This window comes from Borostomias antarcticus, assembly GCF_949987555.1.
Source record: "Borostomias antarcticus genome assembly, chromosome: 9".
NCBI lineage: Eukaryota > Metazoa > Chordata > Actinopteri > Stomiiformes > Stomiidae > Borostomias > Borostomias antarcticus.
The window spans coordinates 27,927,654-27,942,492 of NC_140242.1; the positions used below are offsets into that span (position 1 = coordinate 27,927,654).

The 14,839-nt window shown below is 48.4% G+C and overlaps 1 protein-coding gene across 1 annotated transcript in view; it reads right to left on the reverse strand.

Annotated features, from left to right (window-relative positions):
- Positions 1-9,948: 9,948 nt before the first annotated feature.
- The window catches only part of LOC311313539 (serine/threonine-protein kinase 24-like), a 15,178-nt gene continuing 10,287 nt past the window's right edge, over positions 9,949-14,839 (reverse strand). Inside the window, exons 7-11 of the mRNA XM_084443685.1 lie at positions 14,428-14,564; positions 12,785-12,917; positions 11,316-11,384; positions 10,926-11,062; positions 9,949-10,301 (exon numbers count right to left, since the gene is read on the reverse strand). Of these exons, the coding sequence (XP_084299811.1) occupies positions 10,268-10,301; positions 10,926-11,062; positions 11,316-11,384; positions 12,785-12,917; positions 14,428-14,564 (510 nt within the window). The 3' untranslated portion in view covers positions 9,949-10,267. The remainder of the gene's footprint in view (positions 10,302-10,925; positions 11,063-11,315; positions 11,385-12,784; positions 12,918-14,427; positions 14,565-14,839) is intronic.

The following is a 14,839-nucleotide window of genomic DNA, read 5'->3' on the forward strand; positions in this document are numbered from 1 at the left end:
GGAGAAAATATCTGATGCAAGGGTAAAAATCTTTATATAAAATGTGATGTTATACACAAGTTATACAGATAATCCAGCTACATGAAAAATACACGTTAAAAAAGAAAAACATGAAAGAGAATAGCGCCCAGGTCTCCAGCCTCTGACTTCTTCCACGCCCCTGTTGGGGGAAAGAAAAGTCTGACTTACTCCATTCCTCTGTTGATGGAAAGAAGAAGTGAAGTCCCTCTCTTTGCGAGCCTACTTTTGACCCCCATCCCAGAGGGAAAGGGTGTTGACGTCACTTTCCCTTCGTCACTCGCCCTTCTTATTTTTCTCCCTGACAGTTAACAATTCCTGCATTCAACTTCTTATCTCTCTCTCACCCAAAGCAGGACATCACAGAATAAGTGTCTAATTAATATCTTATTAAATATCCTACTCTAAGCATTACCTATATACTCAAACAGTTGATACATGGATACATTCTCCAATCATTACATTGTCATTACTGTCTCACATACATGATTACATAATTGATCTTGACTAAGAACAGATACATGACTTATAAATGTCTACTTCTACTTTAAGTGATTACATGTCCAACAAATGATATTCACTCTAAACAGTGTTAGTTGCTTGATTACACCTTTTCCTTTTAACATCTATTATTCGCAACCTCATACAGGAAAGTTCAGGCAGTTCATCCAACACCATCCCTTGGTTCCTTCTGATAAGCGCCAGACCCTGGCTAGAGAGGGGGGGGGGGGGGTTCCTTATCACCAGAGCTAGCCGGGCCCTTGTCAGTTCCATGTGTGTGTGGACCATTCATTATTCATCCATCCATCCGTTTTTTAGAGGGATCCATTGAGAATATGTATTACTACCTTTCCGGCCTGTCCCAGGTGCTTGGGCCGGATCTGCCCCCGTAGGCCTCTCATCTCTCATGTCTCTCTCTTGGGCCGGATCGGCCCCCGTAGGTCTCTCATCTCTCATGTCTGACTCTTGGGCCGGATCTGCCCCCGTAGGCCTCGTCTCTCATGTCTGACTCTTGGGCCTGATCTGCCCCCGTAGGCCTCTCGTCTCTCATGTCTGTCTCTTGGGCCTAATGTTCCTCTCGTCTCTCATGTCTGACTCTTGGGCCTGATGTTCCTCTCGTCTCTCATGTCTGTCTCTTGGGCCTAATGTTCCTCTCGTCTCTCATGTCTGTCTCTTGGGCCTAATGTTCCTCTCGTCTCTCATGTCTGTCTCTTGGGCCTAATGTTCCTCTCGTCTCTCATGTCTGTCTCTTGGGCCTGATGTTCCTCTCGTCTCTCATGTCTGTCTCTTGGGCCTGATGTTCCTCTCGTCTCTCATGTCTGACTCTTGGGCCTGATGTTCCTCTCATCTCTCATGTCTGTCTCTTGGGCCTAATGTTCCTCTCGTCTCTCATGTCTGTCTCTTGGGCCTAATGTTCCTCTCGTCTCTCATGTCTGACTCTTGGGCCTGATGTTGCTCTCGTCTCTCATGTCTGTCTCTTGGGCCTAATGTTCCTCTCGTCTCTCATGTCTGTCTCTTGGGCCTAATGTTCCTCTCGTCTCTCATGTCTGACTCTTGGGCCTGATGTTGCTCTCGTCTCTCATGTCTGTCTCTTGGGCCTAATGTTCCTCTCGTCTCTCATGTCTGACTCTTGGGCCTGATGTTGCTCTCGTCTCTCATGTCTGTCTCTTGGGCCTAATGTTCCTCTCGTCTCTCATGTCTGACTCTTGGGCCTGATGTTGCTCTCGTCTCTCATGTCTGTCTCTTGGGCCTAATGTTCCTCTCGTCTCTCATGTCTGACTCTTGGGCCTGATGTCCCAGCCCTTGGTGCACTTGACAGTCCACTTTGTTTCTGACTGGTGGTCGGGATCACTACAGTTTTTTCGGTGGGAATTATTATTTCTGATTAATCAAATTCCTCACTGCTCGGCCTAGTGATGGACTAGACACCCATGAGTGGCAGATCTATAATCAGAATTGCTTGTAGTACAAACCTGTGAAAGTTCATGAAGATTGTGGATAAAAATAAATTTGGTCTGAAAAAAAACGCCATTATTGTTTTTTCGGGTGGAAATTATTTTGGGGGGATCAATTCAATTCCTCACTGCTCGGCATAGGAATTGACTAGACACCCCTGGGTGGCAGATCTCTGATCAGAATTGCTTGTACTACATGCCTGTGAAAGTTCATGAAGATTGTAGATAAAAAATAATTTGGTCTAAAAAAAAAAAAAAACGGCATACATACCCCTTATCTTTTTTGGCCTGGAAATAATGACCATTTTCACTGCTCGGCCTAGGAATGGACTAGACATCCATGGGTGGCAGATCTCTGATCAGAATTGCTTGTACTACATGCCTGTGAAGGTTCATGAAGATTGCAGATAAAAAGATAATTTGGTCTGAAAAAAAAAAAAGCCATACATACCCCTTATCTTTTTTGGGCTGGAAATAATGAACATTTTCACTGCTCGGCCTAGGAATGGACTAGACATCCATGGGTGGCAGATCTCTGATCAGAATAGCTTGTCCTACATGCCTGTGAAGGTTCATGAAGATTGTAGATAAAAAAGAATTTGGTCTGAAAAAAAAAAACGCCATACATACCCCTTATCTTTTTTGGGCTGGAAATAATGAACATTTTCACTGCTCGGCCTAGGAATGGACTAGACATCCATCGGTGGCAGATCTCTGATCAGAATTGCTTGTACTACATGCCTGTGAAGGTTCATGAAGATTGTGGATAAAAAATAATTTGGTCTGAAAAAAAAAACCGCCATACATACATACCCCTTATCTTTTTTTCGGGTGGAAATAATTATAATTTTCACTGCTCGGCCTATGAATGGACTAGACATCCATGGGTGGCAGATCTCTGATCAGAATTGCTTGTACTACATGCCTGTGAAGGTTCATGGAGATTGCAGATAAAAAAAATAATTTGGTCTGAAAAAAAAACCCGCCATACATACATACCCCTTATCTTTTTTTGGGCTGGAAATAATGACCATTTTCACTGCTCGGCCTAGGAATGGACTAGACCTCCATGAGTGGCAGATCTCAGATCAGAATTGCTTGTACTACATGCCTGTGAAGGTTCATGAAGATTGCAGATAAAAAAATAATTTGGTCTGAAAAAAACCCCCGCCATACATAAATACCCCTTATCTTTTTTTGGGCTGGAAATAATAAACATTTTCACTGCTAAGCCTAGGAATGGACTACACACCCCTGGGTGGCAGATCTGATCAGAATTGCTTGTACTACATGCCTGTGAAGGTTCATGAAGATTGTAGATAAAAAATAATTTGGTCTGAAAAAAAAAACGCCATACATACCCCTTACCTTTTTTGGGCTGGAAATAATGAACATTTTCACTGCTCGGCCTAGGAATGGACTAGACATCCATCGGCGGCAGATCTCTGATCAGAATTGCTTGTCCTACATGCCTGTGAAGGTTCATGAAGATTGTAGATAAAAAATAATTTGGTCTGAAAAAAAAAAACGCCATACATACCCCTTATCTTTTTTGGGCTGGAAATAATGAACATTTTCACTGCTCGGCCTAGGAATGGACTAGACATCCATGAGTGGCAGATCTCAGATCAGAATTGCTTGTACTACATGCCTGTGAAGGTTCATGAAGATTGCAGATAAAAAAATAATTTGATCTGAAAAAAAAAACAACGCCATACATACCCCTTATCTTTTTTTGGGCTGGAAATAATAAACATTTTCACTGCTAAGCCTAGGAATGGACTACACACCCCTGGGTGGCAGATCTCTGATCAGAATAGCTTGTCCTACATGCCTGTGAAGGTTCATGAAGATTGTAGATAAAAAATAATTTGGTCTGAAAAAAAAAACGCCATACATACCCCTTACCTTTTTTGGGCTGGAAATAATGAACATTTTCACTGCTCGGCCTAGGAATGGACTAGACATCCATCGGTGGCAGATCTCTGATCAGAATTGCTTGTCCTACATGCCTGTGAAGGTTCATGAAGATTGTAGATAAAAAATAATTTGGTCTGAAAAAAAAAACGCCATACATACCCCTTATCTTTTTTCCGGGTGGAAATAATTAAAATTTTCACTGCTCGGCCTAGGAATGGACTACACACCCCTGGGTGGCAGATCTCTGATCAGAATAGCTTGTCCTACATGCCTGTGAAGGTTCATGAAGATTGTAGATAAAAAATAATTTGGTCTGAAAAAAAAAAAATACGCCATACATACCCCTTATCTTTTTTGGGCTGGAAATAATGACCATTTTCACTGCTCGGCCAAGGAATGGACTAGACATCCATGAGTGGCAGATCTCAGATCAGAATTGCTTGTACTACATGCCTGTGAAGGTTCATGAAGATTGTGGATAAAAAATAATTTGGTCTGAAAAAACCCCCGCCATACATAGCCCTTATCTTTTTTTCGGGTGGAAATAATTATAATTTTCACTGCTCGGCCTAGGAATGGACTAGACATCAATGGGTAGCAGATCTCTGATCAGAATTGCTTGTACTACATGCCTGTGAAGGTTCATGAAGATTGCAGATAAAAAAATAATTTGGTCTGAAAAAAAAAAAACGCCATACATACCCCTTATCTTTTTTTGGGCTGGAAATAATAAACATTTTCACTGCTAAGCCTAGGAATGGACTACACACCCCTGGGTGGCAGATCTCTGATCAGAATAGCTTGTCCTACATGCCTGTGAAGGTTCATGAAGATTGTAGATAAAAAATAATTTGGTCTGAAAAAAAAAACGCCATACATACCCCTTATCTTTTTTGGGCTGGAAATAATGAACATTTTCACTGCTCGGCCTAGGAATGGACTAGACATCCATCGGTGGCAGATCTCTGATCAGAATTGCTTGTACTACATGCCTGTGAAGGTTCATGAAGATTGTAGATAAAAAATAATTTGGTCTGAAAAAAAAACCGGCATACATACCCCTTATCTTTTTTTGGGCTGGAAATAATGACCATTTTCACTGCTCGGCCTAGGAATGGACTAGACATCCATGAGTGGCAGATCTCAGATCAGAATTGCTTGTACTACATGCCTGTGAAGGTTCATGAAGATTGCAGATAAAAAAATAATTTGGTCTGAAAAAAAAAACCGCCATACATACCCCTTATCTTTTTTTGGGCTGGAAATAATAAACATTTTCACTGCTAAGCCTAGGAATGGACTACACACCCCTGGGTGGCAGATCTGATCAGAATTGCTTGTACTACATGCCTGTGAAGGTTCATGAAGATTGTAGATAAAAAATAATTTGGTCTGAAAAAACCCCCGCCATACATACCCCTTATCTTTTTTTCGGGTGGAAATAATTATAATTTTCACTGCTCGGCCTAGGAATGGACTAGACATCAATGGGTAGCAGATCTCTGATCAGAATTGCTTGTACTACATGCCTGTGAAGGTTCATGAAGATTGCAGATAAAAAAATAATTTGGTCTGAAAAAAAAAAAACGCCATACATACCCCTTATCTTTTTTTGGGCTGAAAATAATAAACATTTTCACTGCTAAGCCTAGGAATGGACTACACACCCCTGGGTGGCAGATCTCTGATCAGAATAGCTTGTCCTACATGCCTGTGAAGGTTCATGAAGATTGTAGATAAAAAATAATTTGGTCTGAAAAAAAAAACGCCATACATACCCCTTATCTTTTTTGGGTTGGAAATAATGAACAATTTCACTGCTCGGCCTAGGAATGGACTAGACATCCATCGGTGGCAGATCTCTGATCAGAATTGCTTGTACTACATGCCTGTGAAGGTTCATGAAGATTGTAGATAAAAAATAATTTGGTCTGAAAAAAAAAACGCCATACATACCCCTTATCTTTTTTTCGGGTGGAAATAATTATAATTTTCACTGCTCGGCCTAGGAATGGACTAGACATCCATGGGTGGCAGATCTCTGATCAGAATTGCTTGTACTACATGCCTGTGAAGGTTCATGGAGATTTAAGATAAAAAATAAATTTGGTCTGAAAAAAAAAAACGCCATACATACCCCTTATCTTTTTTGGGCTGGAAATAATTAACATTTTCACTGCTCGGCCTAGGAATGGACTAGACACCCCTAAGTGGCAGATCTCTGAGAGTTTAACATGTTTTTGAATGATTTTTCAAGATTCCCTCCACATCCATTGTATGACCAAAACGGTGGTAGAGCAATTATCAACTTTCTCGAAAATGCTAGCTTTGTCAACATTTTGATCTGAACCATTGTATATGATCATAAGTAACCTTTAAACATGTTCCCTTTACTACTCCTTTAATGTGTCCACCAGCTCTGCCATTAATCCTGGTAGAGCTCCATGTTGAACCACACTGGTGCATCCGAGTGCTCTTCCAGACCTGCCTGCTATAACAGTGACAGCACTTACTGTGTAAAGAAGTCTGCATACTATAGACCAATGCATTTTAAATACGTAACTTCTAGGCCCTACTGCTTTGACAGAAAGGGGCGATATGTTATTGGGTAGCATTTTTACCGCACACTTGTTGACAAGTACGTGTATATTTGTTTACCTGGTACTGATCAAATAGCCAACACAACAAAAGTAAATTTGCATTAGACTTTAATTTCTCTTAAATCACTTAAAAGCTTACAAGGAGTCCAATCTGTGACATTTAAGCAAGGATTATATACAGGACTATAAACTCAGCAATGTTACAGAAAATTAAACTGATATGTGATAACTATCCAATCATTAACAACAATAAACATAATGACCAGATTGTATTTATTCTATAATACTGTTCGTTTGAGTTATAAAAATATTGTTTCATAGAATAATACCTGTGCTGAAAAAATGTGTCCTGATGACATCACTGTTATTGCCGTACACACAGACTTACAGTAGTAATCTTGTAAGAAATGACAACGTAAAATCAACGTACCATTTTGACCTCGACTCCTGAAGGGACGCTTACAAAGTGCAACACAGATAGAGAATCAAACTAGACAAGGTGCAAATTACACAACAGAGAGACGGGGAAGAAAGACATGGCACTTCCATCATGTGACAAACCATCATGTGACAAACGGGGAATAACACAAGTTGTGCTCAAATCAATCGTTGGCAAACAGTTCACAGAAAAGCACACAATAAGGGAAGATTGGAACAATCTTTTGTAGAATGTTTTTTTGTCTGGTCCATGATGGGTAAAACAACTAATTGAGAAGCATTAACATCCTCATCTAGACAGTTTAACTAGCAAGAGACTCAACATGGCGTCTGGAGGGGACAACAGATCTTATACAAAATAAAATCCAGAAAAGTTCCATATATAGCTGATGAAATCTGTGAGCAGACCCCTAACTCTGTGTGCTTGATGAAGAAGACCCCATGTGAAACAGGTATGGGTAAAGAAAACTCAATTATGTTAGTTTGTCAATTAAAAGTGAATTGCCATGCAAAGATTCTCACGTTTGAGACATTATTGCTGCACATGTCTTGGTAGCTGCAGGATTTCCACCACTTACAGAATAAAAGAACAAATTTGACTTGGCCAAAAACAAAAGTGCTTGGCTCAAATCGGTTAAAGCTGAGACTCCGCACCCCACGCTACAGAGATGCTAAACGCCGGTGCTTAACACTCGAGGTTCAGGAGCCGAGTCGCGTCCTTCAGTATGCTACAACGAATACTGCGCGGGTTGGGTTCACAGGAGGTATTTCTCATGCACATTCATTTGAAACCACAGAATCAGTAGCAGGAGAGAAGAACGGTCAGTGTCTTAAAAATGCTGGCGTTACGCTACCTGTGTGTCTGCGAAAGCAAAAACATCCTCGAACATATGACAATTCTAAGCGTTTACTTGTGATAATTTTAAGTCAATCCTAATGGACATAAAATCTGTTCAACTGCACTACTAACTCCACAGAGTCCCGGCCGTGCAGCTTCCCATGATCTTACTTCGCATGACCAATACTAGAGTTATCATGCTACCGTCTTATGGCTACTTTTGTCTATCATAAAAGGCATTTCTTTTTGAAGTGCAATTCAAGCGCTTGGTACAGTGAGGAAATAGATTGTACCACTGCAGTTCCCAGGAAGACATGCGTCTGTTGAAGATGAAGTACTACTGCATGTAACAGGGCGGGGGGGGGGGTGAGTGAAACCCTTTAGAACAATTCTAAGGAAGTCGTTTAAATGATAAATAAATCCGAAAGAAACGACCTGCCTACGGCGTGGCCTCCTGGAACTGTGGTGCTGAGGGCAGAACGTCCAACGAGAGGCTGGAGATCGTCTGGTCCCTCCTGATGGCTACTGTCCATCTGCACCACAACCACAGAGCATGGAGTGTGAAGTGACAAAGGAAAGAGCACTGACGTGACTGTTTCAATCGACATGAGAATAGGACAGATCGGACATTTTCATTCAATAGACGCGTCCTAGGAGGAGGGGGGGAAAAAAAGTATGAAAATGGGATTGAAACGCAGAACAAGGCAATCTCAGTTATGGCCGTTTGTGTCTCTCAAAATATTTACCATTTCCCGACTATCTACAATTCGCATTTGGCCATTTGTACACAGTGATTACTTTACACACGCTCCGTTATTTCTCTGTAAAAATGAGCCTATTTACAAGTTTGTACAGCCGCCCCGACCGGAGCTAGCTCCGCCTCCCACTAGCTCCGCCTCCCAGACCGCCTCGTCCACGTAAAGCACCAAACCTGAGTTTACAAAAGAACGCTTCGACCTCCAGAGCATCAAACTCCACCGCTCAATTCACAGGATATCAATGGAAATACTCACACACACACACACACACGCCAGCGCGCACTCGTACAACTACACCCTCCACACACACACACACACACACACACACACACACACACACACACACACACACACACACACACACACACACACACACACACACCTAGAAAAGTGAAATACTCTGCAAAAGGCTGCTGATAGTACAACTTCAGGACTTAAGCCACACCGATTACCCCGGCCCTTTCAGAAGAATCAGGAAATCTCCACCCTGAAATGAAACTGCATTCACGAGGGAGGTGTAGAGAGAGGGAGGGAGGAGGAGAGAGAGGGAGGAGGAGAGAGAGGGAGGGAGGAGGAGAGAGAGGGAGGTGTAGAGAGAGGGAGGGAGGAGGAGAGAGAGGGAGGAGGAGAGAGAGGGAGGGAGGAGGAGAGAGGGAGGAGGAGAGAGAGGGAGGAGGAGAGAGAGGGAGGGAGGAGGAGAGAGGGAGGGAGGAGGAGAGAGGGAGGTGTAGAGAGAGGGAGGAGGAGAGAGAGGGAGGAGGAGAGAGAGGGAGGGAGGAGGAGAGAGAGGGAGGTGTAGAGAGAGGGAGGAGGAGAGAGAGGGAGGGAGGAGGAGAGAGGGAGGGAGGAGGAGAGAGGGAGGTGTAGAGAGAGGGAGGAGGAGAGAGAGGGAGGAGGAGAGAGAGGGAGGGAGGAGGAGAGAGGGAGGGAGGAGGAGAGAGGGAGGTGTAGAGAGAGGGAGGAGGAGAGAGAGGGAGGTGTAGAGAGAGGGAGGGAGGAGGAGAGAGAGGGAGGGAGGTGTAGAGAGAGGGAGGAGGTGTAGAGAGAGGGAGGGAGGAGGAGAGAGAGGGAGGAGGAGAGAGAGGGAGGAGGAGAGAGAGGGAGGGAGGTGTAGAGAGAGGGAGGGAGGAGAGAGAGGGAGGGAGGAGGAGAGAGGGAGGGAGGAGAGAGAGGGAGGTGTAGAGAGAGAGGAGGAGAGAGAGGGAGGTGTAGAGAGAGGGAGGGAGGAGGAGAGAAAGGGAGGGAGGAGGAGAGAGGGAGGTGTAGAGAGAGGGAGGGAGGAGGAGAGAGAGGGAGGGAGGTGTAGAGAGAGGGAGGGAGGAGGAGAGAGAGGGAGGTGTAGAGAGAGGGAGGGAGGAGGAGAGAGAGGGAGGAGGTGTAGAGAGAGGGAGGGAGGAGGAGAGAGAGGGAGGAGGTGTAGAGAGAGGGAGGGAGGAGGAGAGAGAGGGAGGAGGTGTAGAGAGAGGGAGGGAGGAGGAGAGAGAGGGAGGGAGGTGTAGAGAGAGGGAGGAGGTGTAGAGAGAGGGAGGGAGGAGGAGAGAGCGGATGTCTTGCAGCAGGGTGGGATTCAGCGATGGAGGCACAGCGCTGCCGTTCGGCCCGGCGTGGGCGTGGTGGGGTGGGCGGAGCTTTAGTGACGGAGGAGGCCTTCCTGGGAGGCGTGGTCCTGGGTGTGGGGGTCAGGATGGGGGGGGGGGGGCTGACCTGACCGCTGCGGTGGCCTCGGTGACGTAGCAGCCGTCACTGGGAAGACGAGGCCCTGGGCACAGAAAACCTACCATGGGAAACACGGAGGGACATGATTTATTCATCACGTCATGTGACAAATAAACAAATCTTTTAGTTGCTATTCTTAGCTTATTTTTAGTTTGTCTGAGTCACTTCATTTAGAAAGGAGATGCACTTGTGAGTTCTGGCAAATAGTACACTGACGTTTCCTACGTTAAATCCGCTGATTTTAAGTTGCTTTGGATAAAAGCGTCAGCTGAATGACTAATGTAATGTCTAGACTTGTTTTTTGATGGCGGCATGAAAAATCTATCTGCCGAGTATTAAAACAAACATCAGGACAAATAGAAAATGGTGTATTGGTAAAACAATGATGGAATAGTAAAATGGTAAATGGACTGCACTTATATAGCGCTTTTATCCAAAGCGCTTTACAATGGCCTCTCATTCACCCATTCACACACACACACACACACACACACACACACACAAACACACACACACACACACACACACACACACACACACACACACACGCCATGCAAGGCGCTAGCCTGCTCACTGGGAGCAATGTGGGGTAGAGGGCCCCCTCTACCTCCCGAGCCTCGGCCGCCCCCGATGAGGCGTGCGGTGAGCGGGCGTCGCCCCTCCCGCCGGTCACGGCGCTCACCTCTGAAGCCGCTGGACGAGCTCGGACACCAGGGAGTCGGCGAAGCCCGGATAGGCCTCCTCCGCCAGGAAGACCGCCTCCCTCAGCTGCTCCACGGCCTCGGGCCTGCCGGCGCCCGCCTCCTCCTGCTCCTTCAACTGGGGGGTAGACGGACGGGGGGGGGGGGGCTTGAAAAAAACGCTACCCGACTCGTTTGTGTGTGTGGTGTGTTGTTGTTGTGTGTTGTTGTGTGTTGTTGTTGTGTGTGTGTGTGTGTGTGTGTGTGTGTGTGAGTGAATGCGACCCGAAGGAACCCACCACCCAGACTACAGCTTGACCTCTGGACGTACGGGAGTGAACCGAACCGAGCGGAGGTCACGGGGTCACCGTGGCTCAGGGGGGTAACGTTACCTCAGCGAACAGCGGAGCGATGATGGTGGACAGGCTCTGGGACAAAGGCCTCTTGGGCGTCTCCTGCACCTGGATTAGAGGACGAGAGAGAGGATTCATCAAAGACCGCAGCTGACTGGACAAGAAAATACCGGAATGAGAAATGTTCTACTCAAACTCCGCATTGGCTGTGGAGGAGGAGAGGAGGATGTGACGGAGGAGAGGAGGATGTGATGGAGGAGAGGGGGATGTGACGGAGGAGAGGGGGATGTGACGGAGGAGAGGAGGATGTGATGGAGGAGAGGAGGATGCGATGGAGGAGAGGGGGATGTGATGGAGGAGAGGAGGATGTGACGGAGGAGAGGAGGATGTGAGGGAGGAGAGGAGGATGCGATGGAGGAGAGGAGGATGTGATGGAGGAGAGGGGGATGTGAGGGAGAAGAGGAGGATGTGAGGGAGAAGAGGAGGATGTGAGGGAGGAGAGGAGGATGTGATGGAGGATGTGATGGAGGAGAGGAGGATGTGACGGAGGAGAGGAGGATGTGACGGAGGAGAGGAGGATGTGATGGAGGAGAGGAGGATGTGAGGGAGGAGAGGAGGATGTGATGGAGGAGAGGAGGATGCGATGGAGGAGAGGGGGATGTGATGGAGGAGAGGAGGATGTGACGGAGGAGAGGAGGATGTGAGGGAGGAGAGGAGGATGTGAGGGAGGAGAGGAGGATGTGAGGGAGGAGAGGAGGATGTGAGGGAGGAGAGGAGGATGTGACGGAGGAGAGGAGGATGTGACGGAGGAGAGGAGGATGCGATGGAGGAGAGGGGGATGTGATGGAGGAGAGGGGGATGTGATGGAGGATGTGACGGAGGAGAGGAGGATGTGAGGGAGGAGAGGAGGATGTGATGGAGGATGTGACGGAGGAGAGGAGGATGTGAGGGAGGAGAGGAGGATGTGACGGAGGAGAGGAGGATGCGAGGGAGGAGAGGAGGATGTGACGGAGGAGAGGAGGATGTGAGGGAGGAGAGGAGGATGTGACGGAGGAGAGGAGGATGTGAGGGAGGAGAGGAGGATGTGAGGGAGGAGAGGAGGATGTGACGGAGGAGAGGAGGATGTGACGGAGGAGAGGAGAGGAGGATGTGAGGGAGGAGAGGAGGATGTGACGGAGGAGAGGAGGATGTGAGGGAGGAGAGGAGGATGTGAGGGAGGAGAGGAGGATGTGAGGGAGGAGAGGAGGATGTGACGGAGGAGAGGAGGATGTGAGGGAGGAGAGGAGGATGTGAGGGAGGAGAGGAGGATGTGAGGGAGGAGAGGAGGATGTGACGGAGGAGAGGAGGATGTGACGGAGGAGAGGAGAGGAGGATGTGACGGAGGAGAGGAGGATGTGAGGGAGGAGAGGAGGATGTGACGGAGGAGAGGAGAGGAGGATGTGACGGAGGAGAGGAGGATGTGAGGGAGGAGAGGAGGATGTGACGGAGCGTGCGCGGTGTCGCCCCACCTGGTTCCCGTCCAGCTCGTCCATCCGGGCCGCCCCGTTCTGGACCTTCTTGGGGTCCTTCTCCCTGATGGTGTTGAAGATCCAGTCGTCGTTCCCGGAGTCGTTCCCCCCCGTCGCCTGGCCGTCCGACTCCCTGACGACGACACGAGCCGTGAGCCAACGAGGAAAGCGAGAGTGGCGTCCGCACGCCGGAGCACGTGAACGATGGGCTGTTCTCATTGGTTTATCATGACGTCTCGATCGTGAGACCTTCATCGAGAGAGAAAGCATCGTTCTGATGAAGATGGCGTGATGGAAACGTCATGATCGGCCGATGGGGACAGTCCATCGTTTATACACTCCGGCGTGCGGAATCCGGTCTTTTTCTTGTTTGCTACTCTGGTTTGTCCTGCACCTGCTCTGCTTAGCGGACATGCAAGATCTTTTCGACAAGCCGTTAGCAGGCGAGGAGACGGTCCTACAAGACCAGAGGAGAGACCGCGAGGGACAGAGAGGAGAGACCAGCGTTCCCACCCTAAGTCAAATGTCTCACTTTTCCCTGACTCTCTTTGACTAAAAAGCTGAATCTCCATGACCTGTAAACACTGTAACGAACTGAAAAACTGAAGAATCAAGTAACCATAACAACCGCTCACGCAAGACGGGAAACACGTGAAATAACCCGATGAAGAAAAAGAGCGCATGGGAAATATTACTTTTTGATAAATGGCAACTCAAAAAGGAGGAGGAGAGGAGGAGAGAGGAGGAGGAGAGAGGAGGAGGACAGAGGAGGAGAGAGGAGGAGGAGAGAGGAGGAGAGAGGAGAGAGGAGGAGGAGAGAGGAGAGAGGAGGAGAGAGGAGGAGGAGAGAGGAGAGAGGAGGAGGAGAGAGGAGGTGGAGAGAGGAGGAGGAGAGAGGAGAGAGGAGGAGGAGAGAGGAGGAGGAGCGAGGAGGAGGAGAGAGGAGAGAGGAGGAGAGAGGAGAGAGGAGGAGGAGAGAGGAGGTGGAGAGAGGAGGAGGAGAGAGGAGGAGGAGAGAGGAGAGAGGAGGAGGAGAGAGGAGGTGGAGAGAGGAGGAGGAGAGAGGAGGAGGAGAGAGGAGAGAGGAGGAGAGAGGAGGAGGAGAGAGGAGAGAGGAGGAGGAGAGAGGAGGAGGAGCGAGGAGGAGGAGAGAGGAGGAGAGAGGAGGAGGAGAGAGGAGGAGGAGAGGAGGAGGACAGAGGAGGAGAGAGGAGGAGAGAGGAGGAGAGAGGAGGAGAGAGGAGGAGGAGAGAGGAGGAGGAGAGAGGAGGAGGAGAGAGGAGGAGGAGGAGGAGAGAGGAGGAGGAGCGAGGAGGAGAGGAGGAGAGAGGAGGAGAGGAGGAGAGAGGAGGAGAGAGGAAGAGAGAGGAGGAGGAGAGAGGAGGAGGAGAGAGGAGGAGAGAGGAGGAGGAGGAGGAGAGAGGAGGAGGAGGAGGGAGGAGAGAGGAGGAGGAGAGGAGAGAGGAGGAGAGAGGAAGAGAGAGGAGGAGGAGAGAGGAGGAGGAGAGAGGAGGAGAGAGGAGGAGGAGGAGGAGAGAGGAGGAGGAGGAGGGAGGAGAGAGGAGGAGGAGAGAGGAGGAGGAGAGAGGAGGAGGAGAGGAGCGAGGAGGAGAGAGGAGGAGGAGAGAGGAGGACAGACTGACTCCTCTGAGCTGGAGTCGTCCCTGGACTGCTCGGTCTTCCAGCGCGTGTATTTGTCCACCAGCTCGCTGAGGTAGGAGGTCTTCTTGGCGTAGCGCAGGATCAGCTTGTGCTTCAGCAGCTCTTTGGCGGTCGGCCTCTGAGGGACAAGAACACAAGCGAGACCGGCCGTGAGCGACGTCTCTCCCCCCCCCCCCTGAGCGACGTCTCCCCCCCCCCCCCCCGAGACCGGCCGTGAGCGACGTCTCTCTACCCCCCCCCCCCCCCCCCACCGAGACCGGCCGTGAGCGACGTCTCTCTACCCACCCACCCACCGAGACCGGCCGTGAGCGACGTCTCTCTACCCCCCCCCCCCCCCCCCCACCCACCGAGACCGGCCGTGAGCGTGGGCCCCCTGAACATTTTCTAAAACTA